This window comes from Procambarus clarkii, chromosome 50, assembly GCF_040958095.1.
Source record: "Procambarus clarkii isolate CNS0578487 chromosome 50, FALCON_Pclarkii_2.0, whole genome shotgun sequence".
Lineage (NCBI taxonomy): Eukaryota > Metazoa > Arthropoda > Malacostraca > Decapoda > Cambaridae > Procambarus > Procambarus clarkii.
The window spans coordinates 16220036-16236497 of NC_091199.1; the positions used below are offsets into that span (position 1 = coordinate 16220036).

At 39.3% G+C, this 16462-nt stretch overlaps 1 protein-coding gene and 1 long non-coding RNA gene across 10 annotated transcripts in view; one reads left to right on the plus strand and one right to left on the minus strand.

Annotated features, from left to right (window-relative positions):
• LOC123772623 (zinc finger protein 271-like) overlaps window positions 1-12482 on the plus strand; it is a 95640-nt gene extending 83158 nt beyond the window's left edge. For 2 of the 9 annotated variants that reach the window (XM_069303610.1, XM_069303611.1), the window contains exon 3: window positions 3146-12482. In XM_069303610.1, coding sequence (XP_069159711.1) covers window positions 3344-5584 — 2241 coding nt within the window. In that variant the 5' untranslated portion in view covers window positions 3146-3343 and the 3' untranslated portion in view covers window positions 5585-12482. The remainder of the gene's footprint in view (window positions 1-3145) is intronic. The other 7 variants (XR_011222576.1, XR_011222575.1, XR_011222577.1 and 4 more) reach the window with 7 other exon arrangements.
• Window positions 12483-14962: 2480 nt separating this feature from the next.
• The window catches only part of LOC123772625 (uncharacterized), a 41552-nt gene continuing 40052 nt past the window's right edge, over window positions 14963-16462 (minus strand). The window contains exon 11 of the long non-coding RNA XR_011222578.1: window positions 14963-15138. This is a non-coding gene — a long non-coding RNA (uncharacterized lncRNA). The remainder of the gene's footprint in view (window positions 15139-16462) is intronic.

The following is a 16462-nucleotide window of genomic DNA, read 5'->3' on the forward strand; positions in this document are numbered from 1 at the left end:
CCCGCCCTATAGCGGGCAATATATGCCACTTACGATTTTTTTATTATTTTTTTCCGTGATCAGTGAACACAAATTAACAGGTTAGGAAGAAAAAATATTTTTTTTTTTTTTTAAATTACATGCGCCTGTGGGGAAGAAAGGATATTACAGGCATACCTCAGAATAAGAGTTTAATCCGTTCCTGGAGACGCCTCGCCTTCCGAAAACTCGCATTCCGAAGTTAATTTCCCCATAAGAAATAAAGGGAAATGAATTAATCCGTTCCTGACTACCCCAAAAACCCCACATCAAACTAAATTTTTATACCTAATTTACCTAATTCATCTAAATAAACCTACAAAACTGTGTTCCAGTTATTACTTACCTTGCTGTCGAGTGCTGTAGGCGTATGGAAGATGGTGAGGAGGGGGGAGGAGGAGAGGAGTTACTGTTTGGAAGGGGAGTCCCCTTCCATAATCACATCACATAACCCCATGCCTTGTAACACTATGGATACCACTTCTCTTTCTAAATTTTTCAAACCAGCCCCTGCTTGCCTTAAACTCTTTCTTATCTGCATCACTCGTTGCAGGGGTATTCTTTAGAAGGTCTTCGTGCAACACCCTGGCTTTCTCACAAATAATGGCCTCCGAAACACTATCACCCCTCAACTCCTTGTCGTGTATCCAAATTAATAACAACTTTTCCACTTCTTCAAGTATTTGTGGTCTTTGTGCCGTTAATGTTCTTACTCCTTTTGCCACTTTAGCACCCATAATCTTATTTTTCTTCTTAAATATAGTGCATATTGTTGATGTGGCTTTGTTGTACTGCCTACAAAGTTCAACAACACGTGTACTGTTCTCATGCTTCCGAATGATCTCTTGTTTCTCCTCTATTGTCATCCTCACATGAGCTTTCTGGCCTTTATCCTTACCACTGGCTTTCTTGGGACCCATGGTGAGATATATAATAACAAATTGTATAGACAAATCACCAAAAATCCAACAAAACACTGAAAATCCGCGAGAAGAATTGATGTGGGGGTAGTCACTGAGCGCGAGACAATAATAAACTGAGGGGCGGCGGGGCGGAGGGGCGACGAACGCGCTAGGTCGGCTGTACGCGTATCAACAAACTCGCGTCCAAACTCGCCTCCCGAAGTAACCCTCGCCTTCTGAGACAAATTTTTGGAGTAAATACACCTCGCCTTCCGAAAACCTCGCATACAGGGACAATCGCATTCCGAGGTACCACTGTATACCCCTAGCATGTTAGGGGTTAAGGTGCTCTGCGCAGAAAAGTGGTTAACCCTTAAATGGCGTATAGCTATATACCATTTGACACCCACAGGCGCATACAAAAAAAAAAAAAAAAAAAAAAATCTTTTTTTTTTCTTTCTAACCTGTTAATTTGTGTTCACTGATCATGGGAAAAATAATAAAAAAATCGTAAGTGGCATATTTTGCCCGCTATAGGGCGGGGAAGTCTGGCAAAAAACAGGCGCTGACTCAGCGTGCGTTCCAGGCGGTCTGTTGCTCGCCAGCTGTCAGGCCGGAGTTGCCACAAAGATATAATTACCTAATTATTTCAATGTCTCTGATTGATTTTTCATAGTTTTTTTGCTGTAATATTATTCAATAGTATGTAGTGTGATATATTTATATAATAAAATGAGTGAATCATCGCTGTACTCAAAAATATGGTGTGCATATTGTTGATTCAATTATGTTCATCAAACAGTGAACAAATACTTTGTCAGTTATTACACTATATACACAGGTTATATATAAGTATCTGCATGTTTTGTTCACTATAACGAACCACTAAGTAGCTATTATGAGCCAAAAAGTAACGAGGAGTGACCGCCGTGTACCAGCCAGCCACCCACGCCCTCCCTCAAGTCATCTGACTCACCCACATTCTCCTCCCACAATACTGTTTTTGCTTTTATTCACTGTATACAGACGCTATATATAAGTATCTACATTCGTGTTCACGGTAACGAACCACTAAGTTGGTATGCTGAGTGGCAGTGGCAGGCAGTAGCAGCCCGCCACTGGCTGCCACTCCTTCCCTCCCTCACCTCACCTGACTTGCCACCATTCTCCACCCACCATACTCTTTTTACTTTTATATACAGACGTTATATATAAGTATTTACATGTTTTGTTCACCATAACTGTACATCTAAGCTTGTACGGCGAGTAAAGGCACAAAGACGTAGGACCTCACACAGCTGATGGCTGCCGCCCTCAAGGCCAGACGCACTAATATTTCTCCTCCAACAATACTGTTTGTGGTGTTATTACGCTATATACACACATTATATATAAATATCTACCTGTTTTATTCACCATACTTGTACAAGTAAACTGGTATGGTGCCCAAAGAACATCGTGGTAACCAGTAAACAACATCGTCGTTTGCACGGTGGCGTCATCTGCACGACGCCACCGCCCTCACCAAAATGGCGGCTCCCAACCTTCTCTTGCTGTTTATACCCTCTATACACACGTTATATATAAGTATCTACATTTGTGTTCACCATAGCGAACCACTAAGCTGGTATGCTGAGTGCAGTCAATAAAAGGTGGCCACACACAGTCAGAAGACAACGCCACCACCCTCCCTCCCACAGCATTACTCCTTCCTCCATGGAGCACAGCGCTAAATATCACCACAATCCTGCTATTATCAGAACCCTGGTCAGTTTTATCACAGTCAGTTGTCTTCTGTAATAATATCATCGCTACATAATAGCATGAACAAGTATATTATGGCATTTTTAGGCGATGCTGTGGTCACAAGCTGAACAGCAGTGCTGTGAGCTCATGCTGCGTGTGTCAGGCTTGGTAGCTCTCTCAATACTGAGGCCCCTAACACCCGGGAGTTTGGCCTACGATTTTTAAAAAAAAATGGCGTCTGTTTACAAGAGCCCTGATGAAGGTGTGGTGAACCCCGTGTATCCGCGAGCCGTTTAAATCTTGCGTAATACTCCAAAGTATCACATGATGCGATGCGCAATTTACTGCAAGTCAGTCAAAGCATCATATGATGCGATGCGCAATTGAAGGGTTGAACACTTCTATATGCAAACATTTGGTGCAGATAAAAAGTTCTTAGAGAGAACCTATTAATATTTACAAAATAAAATATCTTCCAGGTCATGGCTGCAGGGGGATCTAACATCAATCATGCTTCGGTGTTAACTGAAGCATTGTGATCGAGATTTCATATGTAAAAGTTTAATAAAGGAAAAATAAGAGACTGCTGTTACACAGGAAAATTCAACAGGAAAAAACATACTTATTTTCAGATCTGTTTAAAAGAATTTCATTATACTCTTGTGTCACATGAGACCATGGAGGAGAGAAATGTCATTTCTGTCCCAGAGGGTTTGCAGGAATTAAAAAAAACTTGTTTAATGATGACACACATGAGAACTCGCACTGGAGGGAAACCATATCAGTGTTCAAAGTGTTTAAAATACTTTTCACAAAAATCTGTTTTGGTTAAACACATGATTTCTCACATGGAAAAAAAGTCCCACCAGTGTTCCGAGTGTTCAGAAGAGTTCTCGGATGATGATGCCCTAGAATCACACATGAAGACACACAAAGAAGAGACATATCAATGTGCAGAGTGCTCAGAAGAATTCTCAGATAAAGCTCTTCTAGCATCACACTTATTAACTCATGAAGTAAAGACATCATATCAGTGTTCAGTCTGTTCAAAAGACTTCCCAGACAAATCTGCTCTGTCATTACACAAGAAAACTCACAAAAGAAAGAAATCCTATAAGTGTTCAGAGTGTTCAAAATGTTTTTCACAAAAACATAAATTGGTAAACCACAAGAGAATTCATACTGGAGAAAAACCTTATCAGTGCCCAAAGTGTTTAAAAGATTTCTCAGATAAATCTAATCTTGCTGCACACATGAAAAATCACACAGGAGAGAAACCCTATCAGTGTTCAGAGTGTTTAAAAGATTTCTTACAAAAATGTGACATGGTAAAACATAAGAGAACTCACACAGGAGAGAAACCATATCAGTGTGAAGAATGTTTAAAAAAATTCTCGCAAAAACATGGTTTGGTGGCACACAAAAGAACCCACACTGGAGAAAAACCTTATCAATGTTCAGAGTGTTCATTATGCTTCTCATACAAAGCTGGTTTAATATCACACATGAGACAACACACAGGAAAGACACCATATCAGTGTTTAGAATGTTTAAAATACTTTTCACAAAAACATATATTGGTAACTCACAAGAGAACTCACACTGGAGAAAAACCTTATAAATGCCCAGTATGCCTAAAAGACTTCTCAGATAAAGCTAATCTTGCATCTCACATGAGAAATCACACTGGAGAGAAACCATATCAATGTTCAGTGTGTCTTAAAAACTTTGCACAAAAATGTGATTTGGTAAAACATAAGAGAACTCACACAGGGGAGAAACCTTATCAGTGTTCAGAGTGTTTAAAATATTTTTCACAAAAACATGGTTTGGTAGCCCACAAAAGAACACACACTGGAGAAAAACCATTTAAGTGTTCAGAGTGTTCTAAAGACTTCTCATATAAGTCTGCTCTAGTATCACACATGAGAACTCATACTGGGAAGACACCATATCAGTGTTCAGAATGTTTAAAATACTTTTCACAAAAGCATATATTGGTAACTCACAAGAGAACTCATTCAGGAGAAAAGCCTTATCAGTGTTCAGAATGTTCGAAAGACTTTTCAGATAAAGCAAATTTTGCATCACATATGAGAAATCATACAGGGGAAACACCTTATCAGTGTTCAGAGTGTTCAAAAGAATTTTCACAAAAACATGGTTTGGTGTCACATAAGAGAACACACACAGAAGAGAAGCCATATCAGTGCTTAATGTGTTTTGAATACTTTTCGCAAAAACATGCTTTAGTGATGCATGAGAGATCTCATATAGAAGAGAAACCTATCCCAACCATCCTACACCAGCCCACACTCCCACATTCTACACAACCACACCCCTGCACACCACCCATTCAAATTACACACTCCCATACACCACCCCCACATCTACTCGCATCTGCCCACTCCACCTACGTACATGCACTTTCGCACCACACCCACCAACACACACCTTCCCACCCCACACACCAACTCACACCTTCCCACCCCGCCCACCAACACGCACCTTCCCACCCCGCCCACCAACACGCACCTTCCCACCCTACCCACCAACACGCACCTTCCCACCCTACCCACCAGCATGCTCCTCCCCACCCTACCCACCAACATGCACCTTCCCACAACACCCACCCCCACACACCTCCCCACCCCATGCACCAACAACCTCCTGCCCAACCCACTCATCCTCAACCAACTATCCACCAACAACCACCTACTCACCTACAACCATCTACCCACCCACAACCTTCTACACACCAGCAACCACCTATCCATACACAAACACTTGCCCAACCCACCCACCAACAACCACCAACCTATCATACAATACCCTCACTTGCACACCACACACCCACCCACACCAACTCCCACCCACACACCCTCTCTCACCCACACAGCTCCCACCTGCATTGGTGACAAATGAGAATTTATGCAGGAGAGAAACCATATAAATATACAAATTGTGTAATCCTTTGTGTACTACAGGTGTCATCACTTGTGGACCTGATTAAGTCGCATTTTACTCTAGCTTTTTCTGCCTCTGTATCAAATTCATATATTATGCACTTAAACTTATGCTATTTACTTTCAAAAAATCCCTGGATAGGAGTAAAGCCCTAAGTTGAGATATTAGTTTTATATATATATATGTATATATATGTCGTACCTAGTAGCCAGAACGCACTTCTCAGCCTACTATGCAAGGCCCGATTTGCCTAATAAGCCAAGTTTTCCTGAATTAATATATTTTCTCTAATTTTTTTCTTATGAAATGATAAAGTTACCCATTTCATTATGTATGAGGTCAATTTTTTTTATTGGAGTTAAAATTGACGTAGATATATGACCGAACCTAACCAACCCTACCTAACCTAACCTAATCTATCTTTATAGGTAAGGTTAGGTTAGGTAGCTGAAAAAGTTAGGAGAGGTTAGGTTAGGTAGTCGAAAAAACTTTAATTCATGAAAACTTGGCTTATTAGGCAAATCGGGCCTTGCATAGTAGGTTGAGAGGTGCGTTCTGGCTACTAGGTACGACATATATATATAACATCATTAGTGAATGCCAGTAGATTTCCAAAGTACAAGAATAACATGAAGAACAAGGATGACCAGACCACACACTAGAATGTGAAGGGACGACGACGTTTCGGTCCGTCCTGGACCATTCTCAAGTCGATTGTGATGAGGAAGTAGAGACAGGCAATAAATAGGCACGAGAGATGAGGAGCAAAGTAAGGTGTAGTAGAGGGGCTAGTAGTAGGAACTGCAGAGGGCCTATTGGCCCATACGAGGCAGTTCCTATTATAACCACCGAAAGAGAAGGAGAAAATAATGAGAAGAGGAAAACAAGGGAACGTAGGAGAAGACAATGAACAGAAAAAAGAGAGAAAAGAAAAAGAAAGGAAAGAGAAAGAAAGGTAAATGGAAAGGGTAAGCTTATGGTAAGTAAGTAAGGTAACCTTTCCATTTACCTTTCTTTCTCTTTCCTTTCTTTTTTCCGTTCATTGTCTTCTCCTACGTTCCCTCGTTTTCCTCTTCTCATTATTTTCTCCTTCTCTTTCGGTGGTTATAATAGGAACTGCCTCATATGGGCCAATAGGCCCTCTGCAGTTCCTACTACTAGCCCCTCTACTACACCTTACTTTGCTCCTCATCTCTCGTGCCTATTTATTGCCTGTCTCTACTTCCTCATCACAATCGACTTGAGAATGGTCCAGGACGGACCGAAACGTCGTCGTCCCTTCACATTCTAGTGTGTGGTCTGGTCATCATACTTTAGCCACGTTATTTTGACTCATCGCCTGCATATGAAGAACAAGTATTACATAGTTTATATATCTGACAGATAATGATACTTTGGAAATTACTATTCATTGAGAATTTCTTGTGCAGTAGTTTAATACACTATTTGTTAGAAAAATATAGTATTTATATTGCTGTGTGCTCTGGTGGTTGGGGTAAAGCAGAGGTAAGGTGTTGCTAGTTTCTAGGCAATGGTTTGGAATGTCTGGAAATCTAAAAAATCTGGAATGGGATTGGAAAGATTTTAACCAGATTTTTGAGGCAATACAATAAACATGTTAAACTGTAATTGTGCTTTTAGTGACTTGGAGTAACAAGAAATGATCATACTTCTAACACATTACATACTTTCTTTCCTGCACACCCAACTTTGTACACAGATATCCTCTCAGTGTGTTAAAGTGGACATGAAACATTGTGATTCAGATATTTCCTGTTTCACAATACTATTGGCTTCTTACCGACAGCAGGAATACCAAAACTGTCTTTACTAATGTTAAATAATAAAGCTAAACTATAATTTATAAAAGGTTTACATGTATCTGTAACGAGCTAAACATTTTGGTTTGCTATTTAAATAATTTAAGATATGTTACTTTAGGTTTAAATTCCAAAGAGGAAGATAATGAACTTTTTTTTTTGCAGTAGAGATATTGTAATAATGTGAGGAGTATGGAACCATGCACAGTCTGTAGTAGAGATGTTGTAACCATGTGAGGAGTATGGAACCATGCACAGTCTGTAGTAGAGATGTTGTAACCATGTGAGGAGTATGGAACCATGCACAGTCTGTAGTAGAGATATTGTAATAATGAGAAGTATGGAACCATGCACAGTCTGTAGTGGAGATATTGTAACATGTGAGGAGTAAGGAACCATGTACAGTCTGTAGTAGAGATATTGTAACCATGTGAGGAGTATGGAACCATGCACAGTCTGTAGTAGAGATATTGTAACCATGTGAGGAGTATGGAACCATGCACAGTCTGTAGTAGAGATATTGTAACCATGTGAGGAGTATGGAACCATGCACAGTCTGTAGTAGAGATATTGTAACCATGTGAGGAGTATGGAACCATGCACAGTCTGCAGTAGAGATTTTGTAATCATGTGAAGTGTATGGAGCCATGCACAGTCTGCTTCCTAAAACTAATAACCTCACTGCGGTCACTTCTTAAATATTATGTTATGTGTATGTAGGTGACTACTGGTAGGTGGCTCCCTGTAGGTGACTGCTGGCAGGTGGCTCCCCTGTAGGTGACTGCTGGCAGGTGGCTCCCCTGTAGGTGACTACTGGTAGGTGGCTGCTGGCACCCCTGTAGGTGACTGCTGGCAGGTGGCTCCCCCTGTAGGTGATTGCTGGCAGGTGGCTCCCCTGTAGGTGACTGCTGGCAGGTGGCTCCCCTGTAGGTGACTGCTGCCAGCAGTCACCATGTAGGTGACTGCTGGCAGTAGTCACCCTGTAGGTGACTGCTGCCAGTAGTCACCCTGTAGGTGACTGCTGGCAGGTGGCACCCCTGTAGGTGACTACTGGCAGGTGGTGCACACCATCTGGTAATAATATCTTTAGGATGACATGCCAACTTTTTTGCTTTAGCAGTAAACGTTTGTCACCAATTATTGCTGAAATGTGAGGAGCTGAAGTGATCAGGGAAGTACTGGAGACAATAACAACCTTGTGAAAGTTATCAGAGATGGCATGAAATTTCATAGTCACAGGTGTGGCAAATGTGGGAGGGCATTTACCTCAAGAAAACAAAGGAGTGAATTATGGGTAATGGTCTCTGTGCTGCAAATGGAGTTGTTACAGTAGCTAGATGGGCCAGTTTGAAGAGTTAGGTAAAAAGTGGGTTAAGGTCTTAAAAAACAAAAACACCTGATATGATGAATAATCCATTTAACAATAATTGTTATTTCATTTATATTAGATACCTGCTCTATTTTGTTAATTATCATGTGATTTTTAAAATTTGTCAAACATTACTAGAGAACCTTGGGACATTGTCGTTTGTTTTCTGTGCATTATGTGAGTTCTGCAGTTTGTTAATATTAATACTGTAAATTGAATGTACAGTAACCCCGAGTATAAATTAGAGGTACAGTATCCTTAGCATAAAGTGAAAGTACAATAAACCAGAATACTTCTTGCATTATCATCAGTTGATAATCTCCTCCAACATAATATAATAATCTCTACAAGATGTTTTCTCAGTGATACATGACCACTAGAACAAGTTACAATATCATCGGTTGTTGTTCCTAGGAGACTGTACAGGATGGGGACTCAACATGTATGTACATGTCGGTGGCAGATTGACTCATAGTGGGATTGAATTGGAAAAATGGCACCATTCATCCCCAAGATTTAATATCAACCTGATGTAGTATGTGAAGAACCAGCAGTGCAAGTATTGTCTTGGTTGTTTAGAGAGTAAAGGTAACAACTATGTATGCAATAGTGTATACACAGTACTGTATTTTATTGGCCCAATGTATGTGGTGGAACTTTAGACATGTATATAAAGATAGGTGTAGAATAAATGTGTACCAGTATGAGGATTTTCAGAGCACTGGCACAGATTCCAGATCAGTGCATGTAGTACAGTATGTACTCTACATAGTTGTACAATAATTGTATGTCCCTGTTATACACACACATATGACAGAGCCAGGCTAGCAATATTTATGCCATACCGAACCAAATACTGAGCATTATGTGGACAAAATATAATAATAATAATGATAATAATTATTAATATTATTAATATTATTAATATTACAAACAAGCATTTTTTGCTAGAATTCCTGAGTGTTTAAATTTTTAATTTGGTTAGTATGAATGCTGTATGTAAAATTAACTTGGTAACTATCAATATGTATTATTAGATAGATGCTATTTGTACAAAAGTCTTTGACAAATACTTCACATTATTGTTAACATGCTTGCACAACCAAATTTTGGGAAATTAGCATAATTAACGTGCATGTTGGCACTGATGATAACTGCTATATATCTGACTGCGCTTTCTTGTGTGTATTTCTCACACTTCATGATAATGTACATTGCTTTAACAAATATATTCTTTGGTGTTGTGTGGTTTAGGTGTAGTAATTATCGTTGACTGAGTTTACTAAGAGTGTAGCTACTCTTGCATTCCTTTCATGCTTTTACTGTACTAGGTTTCTATTTTTGTGTCAAAGGAGAATAAATTATATTGTGTTGTTTAAACGCACATGTTGTGTCGGTGAGCTGTCCGGCTTCAGTTGTGCACGTGCGCACATGTTGTGTCGGTGAGCTGTCCGGCTTCAGTTGTGCACGTGTTGCATCACTTAATGCTTGAGAACCAACTCTTGTTGTTTAATGCTTAAGGAATTTGTCTTGTGCAATGTCAGAGATCATATATTGTAAATATATTGCAGTGTATTAATGTACAGTATACTGCACTGTTCTACTGTACAGTATTCGGTAATATACTACAGACTATACTGTAGAGTATACTGTAGTGTACTACTGTACATTATGCTGAAGTGCACTAATATACAGTATGCTGTAGTGCACTACTGTACAGTATGCTGTAGTGCACTACTGTACAGTATGCTGTAGTGCACTTCTGTACAGTATGCTGTAGTGCACTTCTGTACAGTATGCTGTAGTGCACTTCTGTGCAGTATGCTGTAGTGCACTTCTGTGCAGTATGTTGTAGTGCACTTCTGTGCAGTATGCTGTAGTGCACTACTGTGCAGTATGCTGTAGTGCACTACTGTGCAGTATGCTGTAGTGCACTACTGTGCAGTATGCTGTAGTGCACTACTGTGCAGTATGCTGTAGTGCACTACTGTGCAGTATGCTGTAGTGCACTACTGTGCAGTATGCTGTAGTGCACTACTGTGCAGTATGCTGTAGTGCACTACTGTGCAGTATGCTGTAGTGCACTACTGTGCAGTATGCTGTAGTGCACTACTGTGCAGTATGCTGTAGTGCACTACTGTGCAGTATGCTGTAGTGCACTACTGTGCAGTATGCTGTAACTTTAGAAAAAAGTAAAAAATATATATAAATATAATGTGTGTGTTATTTTAACATTGTTACTATTATCATTATTATTACTAATGAGTATCATTTTAGTATTATGATCCCTATTAATATATATTTTAAATATTAGTATTGGTAAAGTGAATTAATGACTTCAACTCTGTACCTTACCATCCAATCTACTGTCCCCTCACCAGCTCCCCCTGCCCCTCCCATCCCCCTTATCAGCTCCCCTGCTCCTCCCATCCCCTCACCATCTCCCCCTGCCCCTCCAACCCCCTCACCAGCTCCCCTGCCCCTCCTATCCCCTCACCAACTCGTCCCATCCATCTTTCGTGGTGGCGAGTGTTATCAACATTGACATGTCTATGATATCTGGGTTGACAAGTTGTGTACATTTTTAGATAAGCACACAGACATTAGTTATTTGTTAATATTTTGGATTGTCATGAAGCATTGTCATTCATAACTTCCTCCTTGTGTAGTAATATTGTCTATTCATAAAATTAGGGAGAATTATCTGTGTGTGAAATGCGAGCAAGTGGAATAGATTGACGGTATTTTAGCAAAGCAACCCCTTCCCTGTAGGTTTTTGAGTAGAGCTCACGTCAAGAGGTGGGCCCATGGGAGGTTCAGTTTCTCACTCATCCACAATTTGTCAGTTTGAATTTATAGACAACGGATGAGGACTCATGACCCGACTCCAAACAAAAGTGTTTTGTCTGATCTCAGCTGATCGACAGTGGAAGTGCATTTCCCATCTTGCATCTTCTCGGGGAATTTTTTGAGTAGAATTAGTCAAATAGTTGTGGGTTCAGACCACTCCCCAAGTCTTACCATCTGACTTGCTCTATCTTAGGATGTACAACGTGCTTCATTGTTACCCACTTTGCCATCTTTATGTTTTGACTTAAACATCTAACTAAGCTTTCAATGTCATCTTCGTAATTTTCTCTGGTATCATGTGTGTAGGGAATTTCTCACTTTGTAGAATTTACATAGGACAGTGTAATCATTGACACCAGTCCTGAGCAAGATGTGTGTTCACATACACAGTACGCCATATGCAGGTCACACCCAATATACCAACTCATATAATCTGTGAAAAACTACTGGTTTTTGCTTTGTATGTGTCTGGGGCTTGCCTCTTAGTTGATTAACACGTCAAACCACGATTGATGGAAAAACTACAGCAAGTGCATAATTTGTCTTGCATGTTGTATACAAATACACACACTCATGGGAGGGGTCTGAGTATGGTGTATGCTGGTCTCTGAATAACAGCAGCAGGCCTAGTGCACGTCCCCTTGACAACACCTGCAGTGACACCAATGTTGTGTCTATCAATGTATTAATTAATGTGTCACTTTCATTGATGTGCCAGAGATGGATTGAATTCACTTTCTAGTAACAAACTAATACCTTATGTTTTTATGTAAATTATAACTAAGTATTTAAATAAATTAGAAATTATGACATTTGTGTTTAAATGATTCAAACCCAAATATTGACTTGCCTTATTACGCAACATAATATTGTGCTTATTCCTGTATATCAAGAGTTCTGGGCACTGTTTACACTTCTGGTGGACTGCCCTTATAATCTTGGGTGGAAGGTATATTCTGTTCTTGATAAACTAAACAAGTTGGGACACAATTATGTGTAAAAAAAAAATCAAGTTTTACTCCTACGACTCTTCCCACTCCCCTCCTGCTTCTGTAGCTGGATTGAGCTTTAGGGCCCCTGTAGTGACAACTTTATTTCCTGGTGTCTCCCCTTCAATTGTCACAACTGCACCTTTCTGGCCCCTCCTTCCTAGGAGGGTCTCGGCGCCATTCCCATGCATTGTATTCGTTTGCATCCTACTTCACCTGCTGCATTCCAGGATTTGTTCACCTTCATGGCCTAAGTATTATGAACTTTATCCCACCGACTCTACCTGCCCTGATAATGTACATAGCCATAGACACTTGGTTGACTCCGCAGATTCCCAGGTTACTTTTAACCCTACTTAGACTAGCAGGCGTGTTGTTGCAGCCCATTCTCAGTTTTTTTTTTTTTATTATTATTTTCTACCACAAACGTGGCCACACATTTACAATGCTAACCAGCATATATACATTTTCTTCTGTCTTCCATGGACAGGGTTAGAGAAGTGTTAAACATATAGTTCAAGGGTTTATTGAACACTCAACCACAGAAGGTGATTCGGTGCTTTTAAAATGCTAAGCTAACCTACATGCGTAAATACATAGATACACAGATTTACGTAAGTCCTACATAAAGTGTTTGATGTGTCTTTTACATAGTGTCATTAATGTACATTCACAAATGTGAAATGTAATTTTGATCAGCTTCCATATATACTTTATACCCATACATATACATACACACACATACATACATATATACACACACATGCATTCACATACATTTGTCTCATTTACTCTGACAGGGTGAGATAGCTGATAAAGAAACTAGTGTGCAATTAAGCACTTAATCACTGAAGGTGATGAAGGTGCTTTTACAAGCTCAGGTTATATAGTTACATCATATATATACATTTTATAATTGATATATTACATTGTAAATCTTGGATACAAGTCCAATATACAATACAATACAATACAATTTTATTAAGGTAAGGTACATACATACAATAAATTTTTACAAGGATTGGTTGACTTATAGGTAGAGCTAGTACATACAATGCCTAAAGCCACTATTACGCAAAGCATTTCGGGCATGATAAACCTAAATGACAAGCTTAATACTAATTGAGCATAATGAGTAGAATGAAAACAAGAAATGAAAACATAGATGAAAAAGCAGCACAAATACAATTATGTCGACAAACAGCACTCTTTAAAGAAAAACAGACATTGGTTGACAATAGAAGGGTAAGGTAGGTTACAGGGAATTTATTAGGTATAGCTTCGTTTTTAACTTAAACTGGTTGAGAGAGGTACAGTCTTTAACATGGTTGGGAAGGTCATTCCACATTCTGGGCCCCTTGATTTGTAGAGCATTTCTAGTTTGATTAAGTCGTACTCTAGGAATATCAAAACTGTATTTATTTCTGGTGTGGAGCTCATGGGTTCTGTTACAACCTTCTATGAAGCTTTTGAGATCAGGATTGGCATTATAGTTTAGCGTTTTATATATGTATAATACACATGAGAGAATGTGCAGTGACTTAATGTCTAACATATTCAGAGATTTGAGTAGGGGTACCGAGTGATGTCTGGGACCAGAATTGGATATTGTCCTAATAGCAGCTTTGTGTTGAGTAATTAGAGGACGTAAGTGATTTTGGGTAGTAGAGCCCCAAGCACAAATACCATAGTTGAGATATGGATAGATAAGGGAGTAATAGAGAGTCACCAGGGCAGGGCGTGGTACATAATATCTGATCTTAGAAAGAATGCCCACAGTTTTTGAAACTTTTTTTGATATGTTTAGAATGTGTCCCTGGAAATTCAGCTTGTGGTCAATGAGAATGCCAAGGAATTTGCCATCTAATTTGTTACAAATTTGGGTATTGTTTATTTTTAGATTTATTTGATTAGAGGATTTATTGCCAAACAGAATATAGAAAGTTTTGTCAATGTTAAGGGTGAGTTTATTGGCAGTTAGCCACAGATGGACTTTATTTAGCTCAGTATTTACTGTGGCATTTAGAGCAAGGGGATCAGGACTGGAGTAAATGAAGGTTGTGTCGTCAGCAAATAGAATTGGTTTGAGGTGTTGGGAGGCATTTGGAAGGTCATTAATGTAGATGAGAAAGAGGAGAGGGCCAAGTATGCTGCCCTGGGGAACACCAATGTTGATGGGTAGGGTGGGATATATCCCACCCTATGTAGGGATGTAGGATATATCATCAAGTGTTCCAGTACTCATATAGTTATTACAGAGTTCAGCATACCTTAGCCCAGGAGGGCGAAAGTCAGTCAGTATGGGACATTCTACAATATAATGGTGGTGGTAGCCTGCCTTGGTAAGACCCCAGTTCAGATGTTCATCAACACCCTGTTGAATTCCAGCATTGGCACCGTTGTTCTCCCACACCATGTTGGGACTAGTGCTCAGGAACTCCAAGACTGCCATACCTTGAGGTTACCTGCAGGTGCTTCTGTTGAAAATTATCCAACACTTGTATTATTATACAAAAATGATGTATATCATTATTGTATTAACCACAGTAATTACTAATTTTACTAATTCATAGAATTAATCCAATTAATGTTTCTATTGCGACGCAGTATTTTACCAAATCCTTCCTACAGTTTCCATGACGCCGGGAGGTAGTAGCAAGTTGAAACATGAAATATCTTCACATTTAGTTGAATTTAAACAGAGTCCAGTTAATTACTTTCCTTTACTAAGGATAATTGTTTATTTATACAGCATATTACTGCGTACTGAACTCGCTTATTTAGGTGAATTAACAACTACAGTGGAAAATATTATAATGTAAAACAATTCAATGTAATATTCCTTTTCTTATTTTTATGCAGTCTTAGTAAGCTGACTTGCATTATGCAAAAATATATTGCACCTTAATACATTTATCAGTGACATAAATACCTGTCACTATTCCTTTCTTCCCTAATTAATTATAAGTAAATAAAATACTTTACGCTCGAGAATACTTTGGAGTGTTCTGCGCATGCGTATCACAGTCAGAGAGGAAGGAGACGATTCCTACTAGCGACACCATATTAGCAGCATGCAAGAGAGAGGTGCCATTGCAAGGAAATTGCTGTGTCATTTTATTCGCTCCTACAACCACAAAATGCGGTGCCACGTTATTTTGGCACAACACGGCAGTGTCCCGGAAATAATTAACACTCCAGCTCGTAGTTGACGTCTTTGCAACAGCAGTTCTGGACGGAGGATTGGAGTTGTTCCCTCGACCAACGGACACTTGGCCCGGCAACTATTAATTTCTACTTGTTTATTGTGTACACATTTAACATTAAGACTAGTTGTCGTTAGGCCATTTATTTACAACAAAAATCCAGTTCGTTTACTCTCTAGCCATACTCCATAATTTATATAGGAATATATTTCATTAAGCTCAATTACTATCAAGTTTTAGTCTAAGTGTTTTTCCCCACCTCTCCTTGCCCGAAACGCTATGCGTACTACTGGCTTTAGGTATTGTATGTACTACCTCTATCTTTAAATCTAACTATGTTTGCACTGTAGCTCTGCAACTATGTATTATGTACTGTTCCTAAACAAATTATCATCATTACAGTATTATTATTATATTGGTGTCCCATGAACGTATAATCATCTAAATTTTGGGTTTGGTGCAGCGGCCTTTTAACTCATGTTTTGACTTTTAAACAGTAAAACATGAAGAGAAACGCTATGTGGCACAAGTTCTTTGATAGCGCTAAATGCATATCAATGAGATAATAGAGCTTTAGCTATAATCACTCTCCTCT